Here is a 17,123-nt window from a genome sequence, read left to right as displayed (position 1 = left end):
AGGAGGCCATTCAGCCCATCGAGTCTGCACCAACCACAATCCCACCCAGGCCCTATCCTCATAACCCCATACATTTACACTAGCTAGTCCCCCTGACACTAAGGGGCTATTTTAGCATGCCAATCCACCTAATTTGCACATCTTTCGACTGTGGGAGGAAACCGGAGCACCCAGGGGAAACCCACGTAGACATGGGGAGAATGTGCAAACTCCACACAGGCAGTGACCCAAGCTGGGAATTGAATCCGGGTCCCTGGCGCTGTGAGACACCACTGTGCCACCATGCTGCCCATAATTCGATTCTTCAAAAAACTTTAATATAATTTAGGAATTCTCCAACTGTTTGCGAGAGGCGGATTTTCTGATCCCACTGGCAGTGCACTCCCGCAACATTTCCCAGTGGAGTTGGGTGGCTACAATGGGAAATCCCATCGACAGCAGCAGAGCCAGAAGATCCTGTTGCTAGTGAATGACTCTGCCAAGAATCTTACAGATGGGAGACCAGAGAATTCCGGTCATTGTCTCATTTGTTCTTCTCTGTCCAAACTCAAGAACCCATCTCTGTACACTCTTAATGGAGAGATACATTATGGAGGAGTGATGCCTGGACCCTTAGCTGTTACAATCAGGTTAAAACTTGTTAAAGACTATCTGGAGGATGGTAATATTCTCTGCTGGTCTTTCCTTCAGGGTGAGTTAGATCAGTTCTTCAGACTCAGTCAAGTGTCTGTGAGGCCTGTGTCTCTCAACCTGAAGTAAGAATGATCATCTGAGGAGTATGCCTGATATGGAATAATCTCAAAAAGGGGCTGAGTTATAATCACTTCAGAGTCTCACAGCAGTCTTACAGGCTTTTCTCCAACAGATGATGAGGATTACTGAGTCTCTGCCGTGGAGGAGCAACAGTAGATCAATGGAATAAAGAAAAGACTGCTGTCCTCTCTCAGGATGACAACATTCATGTTCCCATCACTGTCCTCCAGTGCCCCATCAACCAGCCAGTCCAAATTGCTGCCACTTGTGACATGGTGGTCGGGTCCAAAGCTAAGCCACCAAAGCCGAGAGCTACTTCAAGGCATTCTACAAGACCATCTATAGTCTCTCCTATTGAAAGTCTGCAGCCTTCCACTAATCATGCTGCAGTCACAGAGATAGCAAAGTGTAGGAGTATTAAACCAGGCAAAAAGGCACACAAGGAAAGCACAGAAGTCAACAGTTGAATATTTTGTTGGATAATGCAGTTATGGAATGGATGTTTTGTGGTGTCTTTTACCAAGAATTTTGACCAAGAAGATGCTAGGATTGTCCATATCAAAGGAATGGTAAGGTGTCGAGAAATTGTGATCTGGGAATTTTTCAGGGGAACAGAAGTTTGATGAGAAGCTCATGAAGAGCAATGATGGCCTGGAGGCCTCCTCATTCCTAAATGGCAGTTGAAAATCTGGTGGCAAAGGGCTGCACCCCCATGATGTAAGGTTATGGAGGACAGAGTCGACCACCACAAATTGGGAGACATCCTCCAACAAACACTGAAAGTTCATGTCTGCCGCACAGCATCCCTGAAGCACAGGGATCACTTTGGAACAGAGAAGAACAGATGAAATTAGATAGGTGTTGTTCAAAATCATCAAGTATTAGAATAAATAAATAAAGGGTAACCTACTCCTTTTTCAAATAAGAAGCAAAACTTTCAAGATTGAAGGCTCCACCTGCCAAGGGAGATATTTCGCTGGTAATGAGAAAAGTAACTAACCCCAGACACTCTACCCCAACCAATAGCCCCAAGCCCACACCATCTGCCCCCAACCTGCTATTCCCAACCCCACACTCTTTGCCCCAAACAGCTGCCCCCAACCAGCTACCTTCATCATCTACCCCAACAAGCTATCCTCAATCGCTCACCATCTATCCGCAACCCCTCGCCAACTACCCCCAATCTACCACCCCAACACCACACCATCTACCCACCACCATCTATCCCCAACCCCTCACCATCTGCCCCCAACTTATGCTGAGGGTGAATTATTCAACCCACCCACATGTATTTTGAATCTTGGTTCAGCTGTACATGTTTAAGAAAGGGTTTTTAACAAAACTGGTGAGGTCCAAAATGGCAAGTAAAATCAGTGTCAGATGCTAATTGACATCACATCGGCGCACTCTACCTGTTTCCAGTACATGCACATGACACCCACACTTTGAAATATGGTAATCAATGTGAGCCACACAGGAAGACATTGGGAGCAGACTACCCCACCCTCCATTCTATTCATCTTCTGGCTCCTATATGTCTCTATGTTTCAGTAGTGCTGAAACCAGTGGATTTTATAGCCATAGGGTACAAAAGCCAGGATGTTATATTAAAGCTATATGAAACATTAGTTTAGCTCCATAGCTGGAGTATTACATAACATTCTCAGCACCACACTTTAGGAAGGATATGAAGGCTTTGTAAAGGATACAGAAGATGTATGGTTCCAGGGATAAGGGTTACTAGGATAAACTGAATGAGCCAGGATTGTTCACTTTGGAACAGAGAAGAACAGATGAAATTAGATAGGTGTTGTTCAAAATCATCAAGTATTAGAATAAATAAATAAAGGGTAACTATTCTCAACGGCTGAATGGTGAATAATGAGAGGTTAGGATGATTGGCAAAAGAACCAGAAGCAATATACAATGAGTACTTCCCCCCACAATGAGTGATTTAAATTGGAATGTACTTCCTGATCGGGTGGTAGAAATAGAGATAACTTTTTTGGGAGAATTGCCCTAAGTGCTGAACTCACAGGAAAACTGATGTAAATCATGATTGTTTTCTCAGTGGGAGTTCATACTTGAATCTCCCACACTCTGTGCAATGCAGAGGCCACAATCGTGAATATCATTGAAAGCTTGGGGATGGGATCTATTCACGCCAGAGGCTGTGTGTTCCAGAACTCTGCACATGCGCAGTGGCCCTATCTGTCATCCTCCCGATCGCTGGCCAGCCCGGGACCCTCGCAGAGCTGCCCCTCCTGACACACCCACAGCCCAAATGCAGCCCCCTCGAGCATTCCCAGGTCAGCACCAATCCCCCCCCCCCCCCCCCGTCTCGGAGCACCCCGATCTCCAGCCCCCCCCCCCCCCCCACCCCTGCAGACCCCAACTCCCATGGGAGGCAGACCCATCCCCTCTCCACAGGGGAGGTAGAATCATCGGCAGATCACCTCCCCCCAAATCGCGGTCCTCCCTCCAATCCGACTGGATCCCCATGCAGAGTGGCAGCAGGAACCCCATCCTCACCAATCGCACCCTCGGCTCCACCCCCAGCAGGCCCTACTCCCTTCGGGGGGGGGGGGGGGGGGGGGGGGGGGGCAGGACTCACTGGATTACTCTTCAAAAGAGCCAGCAAGTATCTAATGGATTGAATGGCCTTGTTCTGTTTTGCACTTTGATTCTAGAATTTTCTAGTTAAGTCCAAAACCACAAAAATGTGCATCATTACGTAGTCTGCTGCACTTTACTGATTCTCTAAAAGCCTGATGAACATTCTTGCCAAATAGTTAATACACATCTACAAAACCAAAACACTTCAAAGCATATTCAAAAAAATCAACCCATGAAAAACAGAATCTATGATTTGTATCTAAGTCGATAATTATCTTGCGTCTTGCTACCAACGCAGAAATATTAACATAATCTAATTGATCTTGTTCCTGCCTACAACTGCACAGCCAAAAAAGGTGATGGCCAGGTTTCTCTCAACCCCTGCAGCTGATCTCACCATGGATAATTATAAGAGCAAGATAATTAGACGTTTGCTTGCATTGCAATCTTTTCACTGAGTGGAACATCTTATTATTGCCAGGAAGAACACCACTTCTGATCACTTGACAACTGAAGCATCTAAATCTTATTGTTAGTAATTGTTTGAGTGAACATAACTGGATTCAGATCAATAATAGAAAATGGCAATATAATTTAATGTTAGATTGATAAGTAACATTAACAATGAACATGGTCAGACCATTTTTTCTCCTCTTTGCATTGAGGAATAGTCAGTTTCCAGGCTTTGGGCAGAGGAAAAAAGGAAGAGATTTGGAACACATCCTTTGCATTGGCCTGGGATCTGCAAGGTGAGCCCAAGCTGAGCAAAAGAGAGCGCGCGCGCCCGCAAAAGAGAGCACGCGCACCCGCACCCGCAAAAGAGAGCCCGCGCACCCGCAAAAGAGAGCGCGTGCACCCGCAAAAGAGAGCGCGCGCGCCCGCAAAAGAGGGAGCGCGCGCAAAAGAGAGCGCGCGCAAAAGTGAGCGCGCGCAAAAGAGAGTGCGAGCAAGAGAGCGCGCATGCAAAATAGTGCGCGTGAAAGAGAGTGCGCGTGCAAAAGAGAGCGCACGCGCCTGCAAAAGAGAGCGCGCGCACCCGCAAAAGAGAGCGCGCGCACCCGCAAAAGAGAGCGCGCGCACCCGCAAAAGAGAGCGCGCGCACCCGCAAAAGAGAGCGCGCGCACCCGCAAAAGAGGGAGCGCATGCGCAAAAGAGGGAGCGCGCGCACAAAATAGAGCGCGCATGCAAGAGAGCGCGCGCATGCAAGAGAGCGCGCGCATGCAAGAGAGCGCGCGTGCAAGAGAGAGAGCGCGTGTGCAAGAGAGAGAGCGCGCGTGCAAGAGAGAGAGTGCATGTGCAAGAGAGAGAGTGCGCGTGCAAGAGAGAGAGTGCGCGTGCAAGAGAGAGAGTGCGCGTGTATGTATGATGAGACAAATAACCTATCCCGGCGGAACAGAGATCATTTGCCCTTTTCGGTGCTGGGTACCTGTCCTCCTGAGAAGGGCATTGATACTGACCACTGCTGTCACTGCCTCCCATGTTGGATTAGGGTCCTGGCTTGGTATCTCCTCTCTGTGCGTGGGTAGAGGATACTCTGATGCTTCTCACTGCATCAAACATTTTTGTGAGGGAAACCTCCAAGAATCTGGGGGCAGCCTTTTTTGCAGCCCCCCCTCTGGGGTGGACCTAGCAGAAGTGGCTGGGGAGCACTGGGTTGCCTTTAAATGGACAGTCTCACTGATGAACGTGCTGAAGTGATGGTGGAGTGGGGTGAATCAGAGGTCGCCTACCATGGAGACCCCGTGCAGAAATGTTCCTTTTCTAAGTCACTAAAAGTATGGCATACTTTCGCTGCTTTTCCTGCCCATCATCGGGCTCTGACACAGGGAAAACTCCACCCACTATGTTTCCATTTCGAACTATCTGGAAGCCGATCTGTTTTGAAGTTGCAACGGTCACCTGATTGTCTTGGCAGCAATTTTAGCAGTTCATCAAGCGTTCCTTTTTAGATAAAGTTAATTCCCGAAGCTTTCATAAGAACACTGTTTATATTTAATGTTATGAATACGACACACTTTTTGCTGGACAGATCACAGGAAAGATATGCAGAAGAATTAAATCTTAGGCCATACACCAATTTCCTCTTGAGGACAAAATGATAGAGGTAGCCAATAAGGGCATACAAGACCTAAAAAGGAAGCGTTCCTTTGTGTTTTTCAGATTGATCCAATGTCTGCTGGTCTCTGTTGAAGCTTCCATTGCAACACAGTTCACTCCTTTGGATCTTTAGGGCTGAAGACTTTGTTACTGGACAGTGGCTAAAGACCCTGGAATGGGAACTATTACTCTCAAGTCTCCAGTAATTGGATTTCTATCCATATTATCCTGCCATCGCCAAAGAGCAGATGTATGCCTGGGGGTGTGCTGAACCTGGGTTAATCTTCAAATATCGGCAGGTTCAGAATACATCACACATCCATAGCCATCAAATCTTTTTGTTTCTGAACAATCCGCTCAATTCCAGCATCCATCACTTTTTGTTGCTTCAATACCACTCAATCAACAACCTTCCATTCAATGTAATTCACTACCATTTGGTGCAACCTCCCAAATGATGGATTTCAAAGTTTAAGGTCCTCCTCAATCAATCGCCCTCCTCTCTTCAACATCCTGCCCTGCCTTCCTATGGTTTCCTCCAATTTTGATTGTTTTCAAAATTTAAATTAAGTAATCAAATTAAGGGAAAATTGCTCTTCAGACTTCCTCCCTATTGGTATCTTTCCATTCATCGTGTATTTTTGCCGGTATGCTCATCTTTTCTCCCACTGCTGCTCCACAAGTATGCAGAATTTGTATTAACGTTTTTGGTCAACAAATCATATGTTAAACAAAATGGCTTCAACCTTTACACAGTCTCTCTCTTTCAGCAGCCTCTTTTAGCTAAATGTGCTTTGAAAATTTGAAGGTCAGAAAACAAAAAGAACAATATAATTCTCTGCTCTTATACTCACCACCACAGCTTTTGAAATTTTGTCCTCCCGTTTTTTTATTCCCCCCGCACAAAATTATAAAAAGGAAAGCTGCTTCTCAAATTCTGCTGAGTAGTTAAAATAATTTCGTTAGTCCAGCAAATTGAATGGTTCTAAGGCATCCTAAGAAATTAAGTACACTACATAACACTCCATCTGTGCTACCACAGGCCACAAAATCACAACTTCTAACAAAGATAACTCCAAATCCAGGTTTATGCCATTCATGTAAAAGCTTTAAGAAAAACATTAAAAGACACAAAACACAAGATTTAAGAACATAGAAACAGGAGTAGGCCACCTAGCTCCTCAAGCTTTAAGCTCCTCAAGCTTTGGATGTCATTCAAGATCTTGGCAGATCTTATTTTGGCCTTAACTCCACTTTACTGCTGGTCTCCCTTTCCCCCACCACTCCCCTCCCCCAACCACCCAGAACCCTCAGTTTCCTTATAAAACAAATATCTCTGTAGCTCAGCCTCAAACATATTCAATGAGACAGTCTCCACTGAAATTCTCTTCCACAGAGAGCAAAGATTAATAAGCTTTTGAGAGAAGAAATTTCTCCTCATCTCGGTCTCAAATTGGAGACCCTTTATTATGAAACTGCAAACCCAGTTCCCCATGACAGGAAGCAACCTCTCAGCATTTAACCTTTCAACCCCCTCAGAAGCTTCTATATTTTCAGCAGATCATCTCCCAATATTCTAAACCCCAATGAGTAGAGGCCCAATCTGCTCAACCCTACCATGAGACAATCCTTTCATCAACCTTGTGGACCATCTCTGAATTGCTTCCAATGCAAATAGAACATAGAACATAGAACAGTACAGCACAGAACAGGCCCTTCGGCCCACGATGTTGTGCCGAGCTTTATCTGAAACCAAGATCAAGCTATCCCACTCCCTATCATCCTGGTGTGCTCCATGTGCCTATCCAATAACCGCTTAAATGTTTCTAAAGTGTCCGACTCCACTATCACTGCAGGCAGTCCATTCCACACCCCAACCACTCTCTGCGTAAAGAACCTACCTCTGATATCCATCCTGTATCTCCCACCACGAACCCTATAGTTATGCCCCCTTGTAATAGCTCCATCCACCCGAGGAAATAGTCTTTGAACGTTCACTCTATCTATCCCCTTCATCATTTTATAAACCTCTATTAAGTCTCCCCTCAGCCTCCTCCGCTCCAGAGAGAACAGCCCTAGCTCCCTCAACCTTTCCTCATATGACCTACCCTCCAAACCAGGCAGTATCCTGGTAAATCTCCTCTGCACTCCTTCCAGCGCTTCCACATCCTTCCTATAGTGAGGTGACCAGAACTGCACACAATATTCCAAATGTGGTCTCACCAAGGTCCTGTATTACAGAATATATACAGAAATATTTACAGAATTCTGCGATTCTTCCTTAAGTAAGGAGATCAAAATAGCATACAGCACTCTAAGTGTGATCTAACCACTGCCCTGTACAGGTGTAGCAAGACCTCTCTAATTTTATACTCCATCCCCTTGCAGTAAAGGTCAATACTGCATTTGCCTTCCTAACCACATGCTGCATCTACCTAACTTTTTGTGATTCATGTACGGGGACACCCAGATCACACTATACTGCAGCATCCTGCAGTCTCTTCATTTTAAATAATATTCTGCTCATTACTGTGGATTTTAGTTTTTTAAAATTAATTTAATTTAAACCCTTACTTAAGACATTAGAAGTTGGAGTACAAATGAATAAAATGCCAGATGGAAAAAAAAGCTTCACAAAGCATTTTAAAGGATTCATGAGATACGGGAGATTATGGCCTGTCACATAGGGTGGTTCATCCAATATTGAAAATACTTCTCATAGCACCACCCACTGGAGCAACAGGCACTGCAGACAGCTATAATTAGTGTCAATAAGATACAAATGCTGGGTACCAAGTTTACCATATAACATTGTTATCTACATGCAAAACTAAATATCTGGGAAAATTCAGCACGTCTGGCAGCATCCATGGGAAGAACAACAGAACTAACAGTTCGAGTCAAAAGATTCTTCTTTGGAACTAAAATATCTGAGCTGCTGTGGTGGCAAAAACAATAAGCCAACCACACTGTGGGCAGAATTCTCCCATTATGAAACTAAGTCCTGTGATGAGGGCGGGAGCATGGAATTTTTCCCACTGCGGAGGCCAGCAGGAAAACACGCCAAATCTTCCGGCCCTGACCTCATTAATTATGCACCTGAGTGTTTTGCGCAGTATTCAGTGTCTGATGGCCCATTGTCCACTGTTTGTGTCTGGGTGCCATACTGAAAAGGTGCCCAACGTCATCTGCATCCTATTAGTGGGATACGGGATGCAAGTGAGTCTCGTGCCGGCCTCTGGAGGGTTTTCTGACCTGCCACAGTGGGCACCAGTGGAAGATCAAGCTGTAAAATTGACTTCTGGACCTTCTGCCATACTTTCCCTTGATGCCTGAATCAAACTCACTGGCAGGGGCTTGGGAGCATTCCACCCCAAGTATATGAGCTTCAAGTAAATAAAGATTTTAATTCAGGCACCTGCTGGAAGAGATGGATCCTGGTTGGTTCCAGAGTCTCTCTCTCTAATACAAAGTCTATGCAACAAAATTTACAGCTTTTAATTTTCACATTTCACTATACTGCTTAGTACAACTTTCAATTACTTTAACACATACATCACGAAACTTAATGAATTATCCAGACAATTCAAGCTCGTTGAAGTTCCCCGTTGGCCTCTGGAAGTCCGTTAGTGCCTGATATCCAATAACCCCTGTCTGTTTTCTTATCTTTTTTAAAATTAATTTATGGGATGTGGGCATCGCTGGTGAAGCCAGCATTTATTGCCCTTGAGAAGTGATGGTGAGCTGCCTTCTTGAATTGCTGCAGTCCCCGAGGTGTAGGTACACCCAGAGTACTGTTAGGAAGGGGATTCCAGGATTTAGACCCACGTGAGAGTGAAGGAATGGTGATATATTTTCCAAAACAAGATGCTGAGTGGCTTGGAGGGGAACTTCCAAGTGGCAGCGTTCCCAGATATCAGCTGTCCCTGTACTTTTGGGTGGTAGTGGTTGTGGATTTGGAAGGTATTGCCTAACGAACCTTGATGATTTCTGTGAGTATGACTATGTCAGGCTGTTGCTTGACTAGTCTGTGAGGCAGCTCTCCCATTTTTGGCACAAGCCCTGAGATGTTTTTAAGGAGGCCTTTGCAGGTTCGACAGAGCTTGGTTTGCCGTTGTCATTTCCGGTGCCATGGTCAAAATGTCGGGTGGTCCATCCAGTTTAATTTATTTCTGTAGACTTTGTAGCAGTTTGATACAACTGAGTGGCTTACTAGGCCATTTCAGAGGACATTGAAGAGTCAACCATATTACTGTAATGACAGCAGGTTTCCTTCCCTCAAGAACATTAGTGAACCAGATGGATTTTTATGTCAATGGTTTCAGGGTCATCATTAGAGTCTTAATTCCAACAGTTATTATTGAATTTAAATTCCACCATCTGCCATGGTGGGATTTAAACCCTGGTTCCCAGAGCATTACCCTGGGTGTCTGGATTTCTAGTCCAGCGATAATCATTGCTTATGTCATAAATTCTTTGTTTACCCAAGCTGTGATGGCTATTAAGTTTTACAACTTGCATTCTCATCTAGGTTCCCCAGTAATGCCTTTACATCCCATCTTGAATTGCTGCTCATCTACTTTAAGGCTATTAAATGTTTTTATATCAACAAATATGAAATCATTCCATTTATCCCATTTCACTTCACTCTACATTTATTCTCATGTTTATACCCTCTTGTCTTGAAAGTGCTGTTGAAGTAAGGCTCTGCATGCTGTGGCAGCCCTCCTTTACATTACTCATCTGAGAAATCTTCATGAGTGTTCTTAGTCAGTGGGCATAAGCAATCTAGTCACTGGGCATTAGCAAGCTGGTCGATCAAAAAGGATTGCATGGTCAAGCCCAATCACATTTTCACCCAACTTCAGCATTTGCTCTCTTTCATTCTAGATCACAATCAATGCAGACATTTCTGGACAATTTTCCCCTCACTAGTTCATGGGTTTCTCAGCCCATTATGGTACTCTAGTCATTGCCACTCTATACTAAATAATGAGTTTGTGACAAAACATGTAAGTAATTTGACCTTCTTTTGATCTAGCATAATAAAAGAGATTTGAAAGAGTCAACTTTAGCCTCAAAGCTAACTTGTTACATGTTTCAACGTGTGTGTTGTTCTGACCTTTTAGAGTCCACCTAATTTACCAAGCTTATGGTCATTGCTCCTAATCTCTGTAGCTGAACAATGGTCTGCCTTTAAAGTAGAGATAGTTCAATTACAGTCAAGATATATTCCCACAAAATGGATAGGTAGGACAAACAATTCCAGAACGCTCTGGATGATGAAAGAGATAAGAGTTCAAGATGAAACAGAAAGAGAGTGATTGTGACAGCTGTTATGTGGATAATACAACTTGAAAGCAAGGCTGCATATAGAAGGTTCTGAGGGGATTTGAAAAAGCTAATAACAGAAGCAAAAACGAAGTATGAGAAGATATGGATGGCTAACGTAAAAGGGAATCCAAAAGTATTCTGTAGGCACTCTGTAATTAAAATTGAAAGGGCACCAGGACCAGATGAGATGCATAAAAGGGACAGAATTATTTGATTTTTCTTCTCAGTGTTGTCTCGGGTGGGAAAAGTGGAGAGCAACCCGTCAGCTGCCTTGCTGGGTTTTCCCACCATATTTTTAAACACTGAGAAAAAAAATGGAAGGGGCGGGTCCCACGACAACATGCTGGTGGAGTGAGCTCTGAATGAGCCCACCCCACCAGGCAGATCGAGACCCAAATTTTTAAGGGCACCCCAATCAAAAAATAAGTAAATATAAATAGGACCCTCACCTCCCACCACAGACACAAACCCTGTCTTCTCAAGGAACCTCCCCCCCACCCCTCCACATTCCCAGCAGAAGCCACCCCCAGTGTCTGGGCACTGCTAGAGTACTGCCCAGACATAACCCTCTCCAAGGGCTGTTCTTACCTGTACACTGCTCGCAGAGTCCATTTGCCAGATTTGCTCCATTTGTCAAAACTGGTTGTAAAACCCACCGATGTCCCAATCTTTCATGGCGGGAACCCAACTACATCATTGGCAGGGGGCAGGGAGAATCTCAGTGGGGAATCCCGTCAGCATAAAAGCCTTTTTTGGGCTCGCATTGGATTCTTCTCCACCTCCAGTCTTCTCGCCCACCGAAAACAGTAGCGGAAAATCACCCGACGATACAGAAGGAAATGAGAGTGGATATTGTGAAGGCAGTGGCCATTATTTTTCTATCTTTCTTAGACTGAGGGGACTCAGTGGTGGTGCCAGAAAACTGGAGAATTGTAAATTTTGCACACTTTTTCGAACAAGAGTGCAAAGATAAACACAACTACAGGCTAGTCAGTTTAACCTCAGTGGTGAGAACGCTTCTAGAAAAAATAAATTGGGACACAATTAATTAACCTACATTTGCCCAAGTGACAACTAATGAAAGACAGCATGGATTTGTTGAGGGAAAATTGTGTTTAATTAACTTGCCTGACTGATGGGTGAGCATCCAGAGAGAGTTGATGAAGGTAATGCTGTTGACAAGTGTACATGGACTTTAAAAAGGCATCTGATAAAATGCCATACAACAGACTTATGAGCAAAGTTAGGAAGGAGTAAAAGGAACAATAGCAACCTGGATATGAAATTGGCTGACTGATAAGAATTAAACAGCAGTAGTGAATGATTGATTTTCAGATTGGAGGAAGGTTTATAGTGGAGTTCCCTGGGGATTGGTGTTTTGAATCCCTGAATGCTCTTTGTAAAATATATTAATGACCTAAACATTGGTGTACAGAGCACAAATTCAAAATTTTCAGATGACACAATACTTAAAGTATTGTGAACCCTGAAGAGGATGGTGCAGAACTTCAGAAGGACATAGACAGGTTGATGGAATGGGCTGTAATGTGGCAGATGAAATTTAGAGTGGAGTGATTCATTTTGGCAGAAAAGGTGCAGCGAGATAATATGAAATAAATGTACAAATCTAAAGGAGGTGGAGGAACAGAAGAATCTGGGTGTTTATTTGCATAAGTCATTGAAGGTGGCAAGATAGGCTGAGAGAGTGGCTATAAAGCATGCAGCATCCTGGTAGTACAAAAACAAGGTAGTTATGTTAAATCTGTATAAAATTCTGGTTCGGCCTCAACTGGAGAATTGTGACCAGTTCTGGACACACACTTTAGGAACGATGTGAAGACATTAGGGACAGTGCAGAAAAGAATCACATCCCTCATTCCAGAGATGAGGATTTTCAGTTATGTAGAAAGATTGGAGACGTTGGACTGTTCTCCTTGGAGAGGAGGAGGTTGACAGCAGATTTGATAAAGGTGTTCAATATCATGAGGGACAGGATAGATATAGGGAAACTTTTCTCATTGGTGGAAGGGCCAAAAGCCAGAGATCATAGATTTAAGGTAATTGACAAAAGAAGCAATAGTAAAACTTCCCCACACAAGCGGTTAGGGTCTAAAATGTACTGCCTGAGGGTATGTTGGAGGCAGTGTCAATTGAGGCATTTAAAAGGGAACAGCATTATTACCTGAAAAGGGCCTATCTAAACAAATTTCTGTACCACAGTCCTTTACATATGGACCTGGATGAAGCAACAAGTGGCTGTTTTGATCTGTGTTTGCATCCAATACTTCTTCCTCATTCTCACTGTGAAAACTTTCATTGACGTACCATGTTTTTTATAATCTGAAATTTCATCTTAAGCATTTGGCATATCAGACGGGTGCTACAAGGCAAACAACCTTCCTTTAATCAACAAGATACCAAATGGGATTTCACAATATTACACACCAATTCAGAACACAGATAATATCAGCTATGCTGGACAGTTTTCAAAACATGCAAACTTTCTCACAGGTGTATTTACAACAGGAATTAATGACATAAGCAAGCAGTATAGGTAAGTTATTATATAAGTAAGTCCAAATCATCGTTATAAATTTGGAAAGAGTTCACACGGGTTAAACAAAAAAAAAAGCTTGGCTGTTTTTTCAATTATTTTTCTAGAACCAGAGATCGAGGGCAGAATTTTCTCATCCCAACCGCTGCAGAAATGGTAGCAGACAGGACAGAAAATTTGGTGGGCCATTTAAAGGCCCACTGACCTTGGGGGAGGGGGAAATTTTGGTCTTGGGCCACATGCGACAGCAAAGTCCCACCCAGGACATTTTGGGCTTGAACTTAATGGTGAAACTAACAGCATTTAGCCATTACTTATGTGCAAATCAAACAGCAACTTCATACAAGTTCAGATGCTTAGTCAAACGTGAAAATATATAAAGTGCTGCTCTTCCATGAAGTACGTGAAAAGAGCAGCTTGCCTTCTGGCTTCTCATTCAAATGTAATGAAGGGAGTGAGATTTCTATGCTTGCACGTAGATATGAATTAAACTTGCCAAAGAAATGTAAGGCTTGTCCATTTCAGCCCAAATACCCTTTTTTTAAAAAAAAAACAGTTTAAAAAGTCTTAACCGCTGTCAAAAATGCTCTCAATGCTTTCTGGTTCTGAAAAATTAACTTTTACAAGTGTAGAATCTCATTCGTCCCTCAATGAACATCACAAAAGACAGATTATATCGTCATTATTACATTGCTGTTTCTGGGAGTTTATTGAGTGTAAATTAGCTGCCATGTTTTCTACTTTACAACATTTCAAAAAGTACTTAATTGGCTGTGAAACAGATTGAGACATCCTGCAATCGTGTGAAGCACAATAAAAATGTAAGTCTTTCTTTTTTCATTCCTTTGGCTTTTATTTGTTGGGAGATTTTAAACCTGTAACAGTTTAAATTTTGGAACTTTTTTTTAAATTTGTCTCTTTCTGTCGACATCTTTTATTCTCCTTTAGTTCTCTTTCTGTACCCAATTTGATATTTAATTAACGTCCTCTAATATATATTTCCTTCTGAATCCTGGTATTGTCAATTTCACAATCCTTCATTCTAACAGATACTTACCCTATTCATTCAGGTCACAGATGCCTGGTTTTCCTTGCTGTGATGTTCTCAAATTCTACTTTCAGCAACTTGCAATGCAAAAAATTAAAAAATCTAAAAGTGTGAGGGCAAGTCCAACAAATGGCAAAATGTTTTGCCATTTGCAAGTCCAACATTTGCAAGTGCAACAAATGTTTTATCTGTCCTGTTGCAGCAAAATTTGATTCATTTTCTCTTAGTTAAACAGCCAAATTGTTTTATTCAATAGGTGTGACAATACATTCAATATACTCGTGGGCGGCACGGTGGCAGAGTGGTTAGCACTGCTGTTTCATAGCACCAGGGACCCGGGTTTAATTCTGACCTTGGGCAATTGTCTGTGTGGAGTTTGCACATTCTCCCCACGTTTGCGTGGGTTTCCTCCGGGTCACCCAGTTTCCTCCCACACTCCAAAGATATGCAGGTTATGTGGATTGGCCATGATAAATTCCCCCATAGTGTCCAACGATGTGTAGGTTAGATGGATTAGCCACAGTAAATATGTGGGAAATACAGGGATAGGGCAGGGTGGGGCCTGGGTAAGATACTCTATCAGAGAGTTGGTGTAGACTTGACAGGCCGAATGGCCTCCTTCTGCATTATGCGGATTCTATGATTCAATGGGCATGTGATCTATATATATATACACTAGTACACAGTAATTAACACCAGACTCTAGGCACTATTAGAATAAACAGAACAATGACTCAAAGATTTAGAAGGTCCTATGCATTTTATTTGTCCCTATTTGTCCACAGAGGATTGACAGAACTAATCTGCATCTACCCCCAGTTCAAGAGTTGCAGATTTATAACCAACAGAAAAAATGCACTTTACCCCCAAGTCATCAGCTGAGTGTCTTCCACTTATTAACGCTAGGTTGCACAAGATTATATTTTGTCTTTTTTCTTGAATTTACAGGTGTTGTGACGCATGGAGATAAAAACACTCACCACAAATTCCGAACAGGATTTAATGAAAAAGCATTAGAAAACAGACGAGAGATCAATGGAACTGATTTTTTTTTTTTACAGACAGCCATACAAAATTTCCTATGATGCACAGGTTTAAACAAATTGGTCCATGTCAACTTACCAGGAAGATGTGTTGTCAAGAATGGGATTTTGATTGGAGACAATGTCAGTATATATGGTTGGGTATTTGCAGGAGGCAGATCCTGTTTTTTCTCTGTTTCAACTGTAACCATTGCTGCTGCTGCCGCTGCTGTAGCTAATACAACCGCCTGATTATTGCCAACCCACTTGAAAGTTGGCTCACAGTCACCTGCAAATAAAACACACTCACTTTAAATCATGATTTGTGCATGAAAAGTTTGAATTCAAATTTATCGTTCACACAGATCTAAAGATTATCTTAATGTATCACTTCTGTCTGTGATTTCTAACCATCTGCAAATAAGATATGAGTGCATTTATTCTTCGTGCTGAAAAATGATGCAACTACAGACAACAGCCTAAGATTATAGAATTGCACAGGTGAAATTTTTCTGTCAGGCATTTTATCAATTTCCTTATTAGCATTACAGTGCTGAGTTTATAAGACCACAAGATGAAGTGCTGAATTAGGCCATATAGCCCATAGCATAGTCTGAAATGCCATTCAGTGGGATCATGGTCGGATCTTTACATCAATTTCACTTTCTTACTTGTCCCCACATTCCTCGACTCCCATAATGACCAAAAATCCGTTGATCTCAATCTTGAATATATTCAACAATTGAAAGTCTGCAGTCTTTTGGGGTAGAAAATTAAAAATTTCACAACTCTCTTGTACGAAGAAAGTTCTCCTCATCTAAGTTATAAATTGACAACCTTTAATCCTGAGACTGCAATAAGTAGTTCTCGACTCTCCAAGCAAAGCAAACAGCCTCTTGGCATCAACAAGCCCTCGAGGAATTTTATACTTTTCAATTAGGTCACCTCATATTCTCTGGCGTTTAGAAGAATGTAAGACCTTTCTATACAATCATAGCTCATCGCACTCTCACCCCAGAAATCAATGCAAATTGCAACCTAAGACAAGTATATCCATCCTTAGGTAAAGAGATCAAAACTGTTCAATGTGCTTAAAGGGCGCGAATTTTGAACGGCAAGGTGTCCCGCCCTGCCACCATAAGAGTTGAGGGGAAATGCATCCCCACCAACCACTGGTCCCACGGCCATTTTTCACTCCAAGTAAGGCAATGTAGGAAGGAAATGTAAAACAGGTCATCCTGCCTGCAAACCCACTAGTTATAACCCACCCTGTATAATTGCAGCAAGACGTTATTTATAGCCTCCAAGCACCATGCAATAAAGGCCAACATATTATTTGTTTTCCTAATAACTTGCAATACCAGAAAATTAACTGTTCATGATTTGTATACAAGGACACTCAAATCCTCCAAATATCAGCACTAGCCTTTTAAAAAATATACTGCTTTCCCACTTGTCCTTCCAAGGCGGATAATTTTGCACACAAGTTCTACATCCCTTTTTGACCTCATTGTGCCATCCTCACAATTTACTTTCCCACCTAGCATTATCCAATTTGGATACATTACACTTAGTCCCTTATCAGTCACTGATATAGACTAGAAATAGCTGAGGCAAAGGGGGTGATCCTTACGGCACTCATTTAGTGTCACCCTGCCATCCTTAAAGTGACCCTTTATTCCTACTCTATCAGCTTATC

The 17,123-nt window shown here is 42.8% G+C and overlaps 1 protein-coding gene across 1 annotated transcript in view; it reads right to left on the bottom strand.

Moving 5' to 3' along the window:
* Positions 1-17,123, bottom strand: part of tcerg1l (transcription elongation regulator 1 like) — a 92,785-nt gene that overhangs the window by 3,769 nt on the left and 71,893 nt on the right. The window contains exon 4 of the mRNA XM_078222906.1: positions 15,525-15,713. Coding sequence (XP_078079032.1) covers positions 15,525-15,713 — 189 coding nt within the window. The remainder of the gene's footprint in view (positions 1-15,524; positions 15,714-17,123) is intronic.

This window comes from Mustelus asterias, chromosome 11 (assembly GCF_964213995.1).
Source record: "Mustelus asterias chromosome 11, sMusAst1.hap1.1, whole genome shotgun sequence".
Lineage (NCBI taxonomy): Eukaryota > Metazoa > Chordata > Chondrichthyes > Carcharhiniformes > Triakidae > Mustelus > Mustelus asterias.
Note: the sequence above shows the minus strand (reverse complement) of the source record. Positions and strands in the feature narration are given on the sequence as shown.